The 12,269-nt window shown below is 47.8% G+C and overlaps 1 protein-coding gene across 1 annotated transcript in view; it reads right to left on the bottom strand.

Annotated features, from left to right (window-relative positions):
* Positions 1-9,186, bottom strand: part of TRIM14 (tripartite motif containing 14) — a 28,124-nt gene extending 18,938 nt beyond the window's left edge. The window contains exons 1-2 of the mRNA XM_069476617.1: positions 8,957-9,186; positions 2,914-3,009 (exon numbers count right to left, since the gene is read on the bottom strand). Coding sequence (XP_069332718.1) covers positions 2,914-3,009; positions 8,957-9,172 — 312 coding nt within the window. The 5' untranslated portion in view covers positions 9,173-9,186. The remainder of the gene's footprint in view (positions 1-2,913; positions 3,010-8,956) is intronic.
* Between the last annotated feature and the right edge of the window lie 3,083 nt (positions 9,187-12,269).

Consider the following 12,269-nt stretch of genomic DNA (forward strand, 5'->3'; position numbering starts at 1 on the left):
GAGAAGTCTAAGGCTGAGAGGCTGCATCTGGCGAGGGCCTTCTTACTGGTGGGGACTCTCTGCAGAGTCCTGAGGTGTCACAGGTCACCACCCGGCAAGGGGCCGAGCACGCTAACTTATAATGCCACAGTCCCATTCCTATGACAACCCATTAATCCATTAATCCATGGATAGATTAATCCATTCATGAGAGCAGAGCCCTCATGACCCAGTCACCGCGTAAGGGCTCCACCTCTCAACACTGCCACACTGGGGATTAAGTTTCAACATGAGTTTTGGAGGGGACAAACATTCAGACCATAGCACCCCTCGACGTGCCACAGTCGGGGAAGCAATCAGCCTATTTAACAATGTTGTAAGAGAAAATCATTTAATGGGTGTTGGTTAGGGATTAATGACCAAGTCCTTCTTAATGGTTCTCTGGAAAGGAATGATTGGTTAGGCCTGGTCATTGGCTTCTGAACAGCTGACTTTGGACCATGTATGAATTCTATTGATGTTAATTTGTTTGCAAAGTTGTTTTATGGATTAGTTTTCAGGCAAATGGCCTTTTCCCCAGTACTGCCTCTATGTAAGTCAGTACTGAGCAGAATGGTTGTCCCAGATCTCTCTGCCACAAGCTATGCCTGTCCCAATTCAACAGAAGGCAAGAATCCTTACACAAGTTTGTGCCTATTGCAGATTCGTCACCTCCAGGACTGGGTTCCAAAGGAAATAAATCAAGGTACCAGAAATGCACTGTACTGTCTGGAAATAATCTAAATGTTTGACATTAGGTAAATGGTTAATAAATCATGATAGATCCATAAAATGGAATATACAGCCTCTAATACTGACATTAAAAAAGAACTTTTAATGATATGGGGAAGTGTTAGGATCTTAAACAAACAACAAAAACCCATATATAAAGTGACATACAGTTTTGGTCAATAAGGAAGAAGAAACTGACACAGAGAATCCCTCTTCATACACAGAAAAATGCTGATAAGTGAATTTAAAAATTATACGACCAAGCTCAAAATAAAATAAACAAGGAAACAAACCAAAAAGGGAAATTCTCAGGTGCCAAAACCAAAGAGGGAACTCAGTGTTGGTGGCCTGGGCAGGTGACCTCAGAAGGTCATGCATACTGTATGATTCCGTTTTTGTTTTTTTGAGGCAGAGTCTCCCTTTGTTGCCCAGGCTAGAGTGAGTGCCGTGTCGTCAGCCTAGCTCACAGCAACCTCAAATTCCCAGGCTCAAGTGATCTCCTGCCTCAGCCTCCCGAATACCTGGGACCACAGGCATGCGCCACCATGTCCGGCTAATATTTTCTATATATATTTTTAGTTGTCCAGATAATTTCTTTCTATTTTTAGTAGAGACGGGGTCTCGCTCTTGCTCAGGCTGGTCTCGAGCTCCTGTCCTCGAGCGATCCTCTCGTCTCGGCCTCCCAGAGTGCTAGGATTACAGGCGTGAGCCACCATGCCTGGCCATGATTCCATTTTTATGACATCTTCCAATGCCATAATTACAGAGATAGAGAACAAATTAATGATTGCCAGGGGTTAGGGACTGTTGGAGGAAAACGGTGGGGGTGATTATCAAGGTGTAGCAGGAGGTAGATCTTGGCATTGATGGAATAGTCTGCATTTTGCTTGCAGTGGTGGTTCTTCAAATCTACACCTGTGATAAGTTGATATAAAACTATATATACTGTCCATTTTTTGGATGTTGTACTACAGTTATGTAAGATGTAACCCTTGGAGCAAACTAGGTGAAGGTACACAAAACTTCTCTGTACTATCTTTGCTACTTCCTGTAAATTTATAAAAAGTTGTGGGATGGGAGTGGGGGTCTCAAAAGAAAGAAAACCATTCCTTAGATTAAGGTGAAACCTGCTCCAGACCCTCCCTTAGACCCTCCACGCTCTCTTCTTCGGGCCCCCTAACCATATCTGCTCAGAGATTTGCAGACAGTGAACCTGGTCCTCGGGCTGAACAGCCCAAGCCCCTCCCCCATCCCTGCAAATGTTTCAGCTTTCACTTCCCAAATCCTTCGGAAAGGATTTATCTTCCCGAGCCCAGAGTGCAGCTCTTGAAGATAGGAGGGACACTATTAATAATTAAGCTGGGGCCACAGTGCGAACCACAGATGTCCCCAGCATGCTGGGGTGTGAAGACATGAATGGACATTGGGCAAGTGGAGGGGCCAGTTCTGTGGGCTGGCCTGGTCGCAGAAAGAACTGGGTGCAGCTATTCCCACAGTCAGAGCCAGTCCTCCTCTCTGACTGTGGGACCCGCCCCGGCCCTCACTGCAAGGAGGGAGCAGCTGAGGCTGGGAGGAGAAGGGACGGCTGAGTTCATACAAAAGGCCCCTAAAAATGCAACAACTTTGTCAAAGTCAAAATGGCTGCTCACAATATCATCAGCCTCAACTTTCCATTCAAAACTTTACACAGAATCTGTTTAAAAAAAAATCATTATGAAAGGAGTAACTTGAAGAAAGTGCGTATTTATGGAACATATTCATACCCTATTTAATTTCAACATGGCAGTGAAACCTAAAGAGGTATTTGCATATTCCTTAAGCTGTATTTTGCTTTGTTTAAGGCAATTTGCTCTTGGAGTCCCTCCAAGAGAATGGCAGCTGATGCAAAGGGACCAGAGATTTGCCACAAAGCAAAGGAAACCGGAGCCCCAAGGCCCCTCACTTGCAGGGCCCCTTTATGGTCTTGCACCTAATTTTGTCTGTAATTTTGTGTTCTCGCTCTCAAAGAGGGCCCCCTAAGTTATAGAAGCCCCAACCTCCACCAAACCTGATCTGTCCCTGTGAGGTTGGTTTTTATTTTTCCTTGGCTCCATATTGGGGGACTCTGTGTCTGAGAGGAACCGTGGGCATCTCCATCAGAATAAGGAAGAAATGTCTACTTGCCTTGAGCTTCTCTTCCGCATCCTCTATCTGGGTTATATTGCCAACTTCCTGCTGCTTCTTGGTTGCCAACTGCTTTAAACATTCTTGGGTGAGTTTCTGTACAGGAGGAAGTTACAAAAAAGTCATAATAATGTCCCTTTCGAGATAACAGGCTCCCCAACAGGGCTCATTTCCTCTCACCCTTTATTCTTTTTCAGCTGAGGTATCTGAGACTGGGAAGGTGAGGGGACTTGCCCAAAGTCATGGGGTGAGCTGGAGGATGAGCTGGGACTAGGGTCCCTCTGCTCCTCAGAGGTCCACACCGGTATTCCTCGGATCTTGACGTGCTCCACACACATTTTTTTGGTAGGACAAGTCTTGCCGCTCAAATAGGACCTGAAGGCAACCAGCTTGGGGTCCAGGGAAGAGGATCCACTTACTGAGTGACTATTAACTGAGCACCTATTACATGCTGGGTCCTGTTCCAGGAGCTGCCCTCATGAAATGTATATTCCAGGGAGTCTGTGGCCCTCTGGCCCTGGACTGGGTGAGAGGGCCAGTGGGGTTCACGCTCCCTGCTTCCTGCTCTCTCCTACCTTCCATATCTCTGCTGTTTGAAACTGTTGTTTTTCCAAAGGTATGGTCTGTGTCCCCCTCCCCTACAGGTGTGACCTTATCTCCATCTTCACCTTTCTTACAGCTGGCCTTACACTCAGCCACTGGGCCCTGCCCCGTTGACTGGGAGCTTCCTGAGGGCAGGCCTGCTCCATTCGTAGCTCCCTACAGGGACAGGGGGGTGGGGGTACCTGGGCGTGTTTGCAGAACTGAACAGAATTATCAGGGGCTGCCAGCTTCAAGCAGAGCCGGAAGCCCCCAGCAACCTGTTACGAGCACAAGCCCCAGAGTCAGAGGAGTCCTAGGTCTGAGTCCCAGCTTTGTCCCCCCACCTCTCCCAACCTCAGTTTCCTCCGCTGTAAACACGGGGATAACCCCACAGGGTGGCTGCAGGGCTAAATGAGAAGATGCACACAGAATGCCTGGTAGACAGTAAGTGCTCAATACATGTAGCTCTTACTGTGACTTTAACATCCCACAAGCGTTTGCTACTGTGTGCACAGTTTTACTCTAGGCAAGGGGTCAGGGGTGGGTGGGGGATGATCATAACCCAAGTATACGCCATGGCTTCGACTTCCAGGAGCACATCCTTGCCCTATTGTGATTTCCAAGCGTTCAAGTCCAGCTCCTGTACACGACTCAAGGACTACCCTGACCTCCTGGTGCCTATGCCCTCCAGCCACAGGTGCCTCTCCAGTCTTGGTACCTGGTGATGCCCTACTCATCTTTCAAAGCCAGTTCCAGTGGCACCTCCCCCAAGAAGTCTTCCTGGACTTCCTATTCACAGCCCTCACTGTCTTCTCTCTGGCTCCCACTGACCAATGCCTTGGACCCCTCAATTTTAGTACTTATCACACTGTGTTGTCACTGTGTTCTCCCTCCAACCAGCCAGGGAACTGCTCCAAGTCAGGGAAGGATTCAATCTATTCCTTGACTCATGGAATAAGGCATGTGCTTGAACAGATGTTTGGTGAATGAATGATGGATGGATGGATGGATGAAGGGTGAATAGCTAGGTAAGTAAGTAGGTGTGTGGATGCAAAAACGGGTATGCATAGTGTCAGCCTGAAATAACAAGATTCAGAAAATATGATTAAGTATAGAGTTTATTTGAGCCCAAAGCTTGAGGATGGCTACCCAGGAGCATAGATTCAAGTTGCCCTGAATATACACTCCGATGAGCAGCAGTTACCAGTGGGGTTTTAAGGGAGAGAGAAGAGGCAGTAAATCCTTTTAAATGCTCAAACTGCCTGCTTTGGATCCTCTGAAGTATCTATAAAAAGCATCCCACCCTGTGGTCTAGTGGCTAAGAGTCTGTGCTTCATGGTTGCTGCCCAGGTTTGATTCCTGGTCAGGGAATGAGACCTGTTTGTTTTAAATTACTTGTATGGGCCAGGCTTGGTGGCTCACACCTGTAGTCCTAGCACTTTGGAAGGCTGATGTAGAAGGATCACTTGAGGCTAGGAATTCAAGACCGGCCTGGACAACAAAGCAAGACCCAGTCTCTACAAAAAATAAGGAAAATTAGCCAGATGTAGTGGCATGTGCCTATAATCCCAACTACTTGGGATACTGAGATCTCCAGGAGTTTGAGGCTGCAGTGAGCAATGATCGTGCCACTGCACTCCAACCTGGGCAACAGAATGAGATCCTGTCTCTTAAAAAAAATAAATAAATAAATAAAAAATTTAAAAATGTTACTTGTATGGCTCTTGGCTCCTGACCTTTTGGGGTACCCCTTTGTTATTGATCCTTTTCCTTCACATGGAGAACTTCTGATTTCTGGTCTTTTTTTCAGTCTGTGGGTGTACGGGGGGCTTTTGAGCCTTCATGCATAGATGCACAGCTGAGAAGCTGAGATCCTAGAAATTATGGCTGTGCAAAAATGTGGATGGTTCTCCATAAGCAGCTAGTGAGACTTTCTTCGGGCCATCTTTGGGATGGTTCTGGATCTTGTGAGGACAGCTTTCCACGTCTTTGGAGATGCCTAGTTCATCTTTGGTTAAGTCATAACCTTGGTTTAAGGCTTCTTGGTATTGGTAAATCGCTTGAAAAGGTAATTGGTTTAAAAGATAAAAAAGCTGGATATAAAGTATTTACAAAAGATAGGCCCTCAGGTGATGTACGCTTGCTTCTTTTTAGAGCTGTCCAGGCTGAGTTCAGGCATAGAGAATGCTTTCTTTGCCCTATTAATTAAAGGGCTTTACCTGGAAGTCAGTAATCTAATCCGGAAATAAGCCAAATTGAAAAGACAACCTATCTGACTACACTTGTCTACAAAATATACCTTCCTGGCATTTAGCTGGCTATTTTGAAATTTACATCTATAATGAAATCTCCATTTGTGAGGGTGTCTACCTCTGTGCACCTGGAGGAGGAGGGCTGAGTTTATAAATGAACTTCTCCAGAATCTTTCAAAAATCTTTTTCAATAACTTATTGTTGGCTGGGTGTGGTGGCTCATGCCTGTAATCCTAGCACTCTGGGAGGCCGAGGCGGGAGGATCGCTCGAGGTCAGGAGTTCGAGACCAGCCTGAGCAAGAGCGAGACCCCCGTCTCTACTAAAAATAGAAAGAAATTAGCTGGACAACTAAAAAATATGTATAAAAAAAATTAGCCGGGCATGGTGGCGCATGCCTGTAGTCCCAGCTACTTGGGAGGCTGAGGCAGGATTGCTTGAGCCCAGGAGTTGGAGGTTGCTGTGAGCTAGGCTGATGCCACGGCACTGTAGCCCGGGCAACAGGGTGAGACTCGGTCTCAAAAAAAAAAAAAAAAAAGAAAAGGAAAAAAGCCTATGTGGCCAATTACTATTCTTGTTGCACTTTATGCAAATAATAAGGCCAAGTATAATACTAAAACTTATTTTGCAAGTAAATTTGTCCTACTAAGATTTATCTTTGGTAGAAATGGGGAAGTGAAAAAAGAAAAATTATGTTTCAGAAGAAAATTATAGCACACCTGTTATCAGATTCCAGCCCTGATCATTGTTTTTGAGTTTTTATTATTTTCCTACAGTTTGGACTAAATACTGAATTATTTATTTAGCAGGGTAAATTATTTACTTAGGCTACAAGGAAAGTTGTAGAACAAGTTTTACAAGCCATTTCCTGGGTTTTAATTTTATCATGTTTTTAGTTGACTCTCTAATGGAATAGGTGTTTTTGTTTTTGTTTTTGTTTTTTTTGGTCTGGCGTACAAATTCTCTTTTTGATTATAATCCTTATGTGCATTATATTTCTATTATGCATCTCTCATTGTTTTACTACTCCTGAGGAAACTAAACTCGTGGCATTCCAAAGACCAAAGCTAAGTCAACAAGTGACAGCAGCCGTACAAATCAGTGATTTGACTGAAGTCTCTTTTTTCCCCCCACCCTGGGATGCCATTCCAATTCAGCTTTTGGCACTCTTAAAATTCCTCACTGAGACATGTCCTCCGCCCACGTGGAACTGGACCAGGTGGGAATGAGCTTCCTAGTGCAGGACTAGGCTCCAGAACATAAAAGGAGCCCAAACCATGAGTTCATCCACTTCAAAAGACCTTGATGAAAAGGGGAGAAATGACAAAAGAAAAATAGCTCAGAGCAGTGTGAGCTATGCGAGGTATACAAACTTTATCAGGCCCAGAGAGACCTGGGTGTGGGACTTCAGTCTCACTCCCTTCCCAACAATCCCCCTCCACACTCAGGGGTGGTGGGGGGCAATTGTTTAAAGGCATTTTGTTCCCAACTAGCTGCCTCACCCATTATCTTCGTGTTCCCGGAATTTGTGATACAAAGAGCAATGTATAGCCAATCAATAGCTTATGTTATTTTAATGCAAATTATTGGTAAACAACTTAGGAACTGCCTCTTCTTTTTTCCTTAAAAACCCACTGGTTGGCCAGGTGTGGTGGCTCATGCCTGTAATCCTAGTACTCTGGGAGGCTGAGGTGGGTGGATCCTTTGAGCTCAGGAGTTCCACACCAGCCTGAGCAAGAGCGAGACCCCATTTCTACTAAAAATAGAAAGAAATTAGTTGGACAACTAAAAATATATACAAAAAATTAGCCGGGCATGGTGGTGCATGCCTGTAGTCCCAGCTACTTCGGAGGCTGAGGCAGTAGGATCGCTTGAGCCCAGGAGTTTGAGGTTGCTGTGAGCTAGGCTGACGCCATGGCACTGTAGCCTGGGCAACAGAGTGAGGCTCTGTCTCAAAAAAAAAAAAAAAAAAAGCCAATAAAATTTTTAAAAAAGTAAAAAAAAAAAAAAAAAAAACCCACTGGCAACTGCTGTTAATCAGAGCGTACATTCAGGGAAACTTGAATCTATGCTCCTAGGTAGCCATCCTCAAGCTTTGATGCCAAAACTGTGAGTTAATCATATTTTCTGAATCTCATTATTTAATGTTGACAATAGGTCAACAAAATGGACACCTGGGTGAGACCTTTGAGCCAGATCTCTGGGAAGTAGCCTAGGTAACTCTGAATAACAGTTTTTTGAGAGGCCATTATTATTATTACAGCCATTTTATACACAAACAAAGGAAGGTTATAGAGGCAGGGGCAGGCCTTGAACCCAGGACTCCACCAAGCAGGCCCCCTCTGGGCCCATTTTCACCTTGGAGTTCCAAGGTTGTCACAATGTGGTGGTGATGTCATGTTGTGCAGGGGAAAAGGTCAGTACATCACAGATGGCTTCTTGGAGGTGGAAGTGGTAGAATCAAGGAGAGTCAGAGACAGGAAGGCCTGCCTGGCCCTGCCTTCACGACAGAGCCACAGAACAAGCCAGCTACAGGGGTAGAACAGGAGCCCAGAGCCCCCGGCCACCATTAGGATTAAGCATGGGCGAGGGCTCCAAGGTGAGAATGGTCCTTTGGGGGGCAGTTCTACGGGAGGCCTGGGTTCAAGGCCTCTCCTGCCTCCAGAGCCTTCTTGTGATCTAGAAAATGGCTGTAATAATAGAAATAGCTGGCACAGGCTGTCCGGAGCAAGCATGGGAGTGTCTGTGTGGAGGGGGCCAGAGAGGGAGGTAGAGGCGACAGTTAGTCCTCAGTTCACAGCCCCTTTCTGTGAACTCGGCATTGAGTAAACCAGAGAGATGTGTGTGTGGCCGTTTTCTAACAGGAAAGGTTTTCACCTCTGCTAACTAGAAGGCAAGGGCAGTGTGTTGGGCCCCCCATGGCGGACGAGGTCACTGACATCTGGGTACATACAGCCTGGGCTCCCAAGTGCTCACTCCCAAACCCACCTCTTCTGAAGGTATACTGATGGCCTTGGCTCGCCGCCTGTGCCCTTCCTGGGCCTCAGTCTCCCGCTCTGAACTATCAGTTGACACTTAAACGCGCTCTGGGGCAACCTCTGGTTTTCAGGTTCTCGAGGGCACTGCAGTGGGACGCCGGGCACGACCCCTCGTCGGCCGTTGCCCCTGGGCTCGCTCCCCCACACCCCGCCCGCATCCCCACCGTCCCCACCTGCACGTGCACAGCCTCCTCCAGCGCCAGGCCGACCGGGTGGCCGCGGTGCGCGCCCAGCACCGGGCAAAGCGCGCACACGCAGAGGCGGCAGCGGCGACAGAAGAGCTCGACCACTCGGTCGCGATGCTCCGGGCAGCGCCAGCCGCGCACCTCCTCGGGCTCGCCGGGGCCGGGCCCCCCAGGCGCCCCGCTCCGCTGCCCGGCGCCCGCCATGCATCCCCACGGCCTCCGCGGGGCGGGGCTCGGCCGGGAATCGAAACCCGGCCGTGGGCGGGGCGGCTCCCGGAGGGCAGCTGGCGGGTGGCCGGGTGGGGGCCGCCGCCCGCCCGGGCTGGGGTCAGGCCCGGAGCATCCTCCGGCCAGCGGGCTCGCTCCTGCTGGGCTGACTGCGACAAGGTGGGCTTCCCGCTTAGTGACGCCACTTCAGGAACGCTCAGAAAACTGCAGCCTGTGCAGCGGACCTAGGTTGGCTATGGCCTTCCCGGAGCGTGTGCATTAGCGGCACTTCTTGCTTTCCTTTGATCCTCTCTTGCCCTTTCCCCAGGAAAGGTAACCATTCCCACAGTTGGGTGTGTGGGGGCTGGGCACAGCGGCTCACAGCCTGTAATTCTGTAATCCTGGCTCTTTGGGAGGCCGAGGCGGGAGGATCGCTTGAGCCCAGTCTGGGCAACAAGTGAGACCCTGTCTCTACAAAAAAATAAAAAAATTAGCCAGGTGTGGTGATGCATGCCTGTAGTCCCAGCTACTCGGGAAGCTGAGGCAGGAGGATTGCTTGAGCCCAGGAGTTCGAGGCTGCAGTGAGCTATGATCGTGCCACTGCACTCCAGCCTGGGTGACAGAGCAAGACCCTGTCTCAAAAACAAGCAAAAGGCCTGTCAATTAAAACAATAAGGGAGATTCTCAATTCTAGAGGGACTAGGGGTTCTCACTGTTTTGCCAGGCTGGTCCTGAACTTCTAGCCTCAAGGGATTCTCCTGCCTCAACCTGCCAAAGAGCTGGGATTACAGGTGAGCCACCACGCTTGGCCAAAGCAGAGGTTTTTTGTTTGTTTTGTTTGTTTTTGGGACCAGCTTGCGACTACCATGACTGGCTAATTTTTCTATTTTTAGTAGAGATGGGGTCTCGCTCTTGCTCAGGCTGGTCTTGAATTCCTGACCTCAAGCAATCCTCCCACCTTGGCCTCCCAGAGTGCTAGGATTGCAGGTGTGAGCCACTGTGCCAGGCCTGTTTGTTTGAGACAGTCTCCCTCTGTTGCCCAGGCTAGAGTGCAGTGGCCTCATGATAACTCATTGCAACCTCAAACTCCTGGGATCAGGTCATCCTCTTGCCTCAGCCTCCTGAGTAGCTGGGACTACAGGCACAAGCCACCATGCCTGGCTAATTTTTCTATTTTTTGTAGAGACAGTCTTGCTCTTGCTCAAGCTGGTCTTGAACTACTGGCCTCAAGCAATCCTCCTGATCCTCCCTTCTCAGCCTCCCAGAGTGCTAGGATTACAGGCATGAGCCACCAAACTGGGCCCAAAGCATAGGTTTTTAAAGGCAAAATGAGTTGTTTTAAAATAATAGTCTTTGGTTACAAGAGAAATAAGGCAGTTGCTAGGCAGATGTCCTCGTAGGGTGGCCTTTGTGCATGGTTGTGGTTTGGTGGAATCTCTTGCAGTAGCTCCTTTTAAAAGGGAAATCGTGGGTGACACCCTACCTCCACCCTGCCCTTTGTGGCTTCCTGGCTCCCTTTAGTTTGGTTTTGACGTAAGTGACTCTACTTTGGTACTGACAACTTTCACATCTCCCACCCCAGACTCCAGTTGCTACCAGGCTAAAGTCTCAGCTCCCACTTATAATTAAGACCTTCGGTCCTGGCCCTGTCTATGCTCTACCCGTTGCTTGTTCCAGACTGGGGAACATGCAGTTTAACCTGCTTGGAAAATTCTTCCACTCCTCAGATGTCTTTGCCCTTATTCCTATTTACACTTCAGGTTTCCACCTATCACCTCCTCCAGGAAGCCATCCCTGAGTCTCCTCCCAAAGTAGCCCATACTTCCCCTATCCTGGCCCCAACCATGACTGAAAACTCTGCAGAGGGTAAGGACTATGCCTGTCCTACCTGTTTTCCAGCCTGGTATCTGGCCCACACAGTAGGTGCTTACTTGGTATTTGTGGAACAAATCAAGAAGAGGAAAGCTCCATGTAGTAAAATGTCTAGCCAGATGTTTATTATTTTGTTCAATTCCTTCCATTGCACGATTCCACTGCTATTTATTTTCATTTTTCTTTCTTTTATTTTTTTTTAAAAAGCTATGAGGAATTTCAGAAACAACATTAAAATGATCATTCAAACTGTTTCAGGCACGGTTTCATATTAAAAGCATAGATTGATTTCTAACTTCCTGTTTCCCTCTATGATACAATCTCAAGTTTTGTTCCAGGAAGCACAATTATTGTGGAGCTAAGGTGGAGAGCCGCCAGAGCTCATCTCCAAGTGCTGTCCTCATTCTCAGAAAGTTCCTGAGTCAACAGAAAGGGGGTTCCCAGGGTATGGAGTAAGGAGATGAGTGCACATGTGCTGATTAGTGGACCCTGCAAACCCTGGGCAAGTCCACTTCATCAGCTCAAGAACATAAACAAAAATGTAATTTTAAAAAAAGATGGCTTAAAAAAATATCTGATAAAAATTACCTCTCCCTCTCCCTTGCTGTGAAATAATTTAAATAATTTATTCTAGATGTAAAAATAAAAAAGAGAAAACAAGTTTGTTCAAAGACACCTGTGTCCTGTTTTGAAGTGTGAGGTCTGGGTCCTTTGGGGAGCAGGAAGAGCCCGCAGAGGGATGGCGCCGTGCAGAGGCATGCTGGGAAACTCTTGATGCAACCCCACCTCCACCGCTTGGCAGCCAGTGACCTTGGACATCATGCTTCTGCGCTTCTCTGAAGCCAGTCTTCCCTTCTGAACATGGGGATTAGAATACCTGCCTGACCTGGGTTAGGGTAGCATGTGTCAGTGAGTGGAGGTGCGAGGGCTTTGTAAACTGTGAAGTGCTGACCACAAATGAGGTGGGAGAGGTAACCCCTTCCAGTGGAGCTCTGCTTCCCTGACAGTGCCTGGGATTTGGCCTTTTGCTCCAGAACACACTAAGGTGAACTTGGCTGGAGCTTCAGATGGGAGTGAGTAAATGGCTGGGGGGTCACAGAGACCTTGGGGGAGGGCTTAGGACACTTTTGGATTTTTTAGGAGCTACCAGCCAGGATGTAAGATTCAGCTTCAGCTGCTCCAGGATGGGGCCCGGGCATCTGTATTTCTGAACGTCCCAAAG

The sequence above is a fragment of the Eulemur rufifrons genome, chromosome 7 (genome assembly GCF_041146395.1).
Source record: "Eulemur rufifrons isolate Redbay chromosome 7, OSU_ERuf_1, whole genome shotgun sequence".
NCBI lineage: Eukaryota > Metazoa > Chordata > Mammalia > Primates > Lemuridae > Eulemur > Eulemur rufifrons.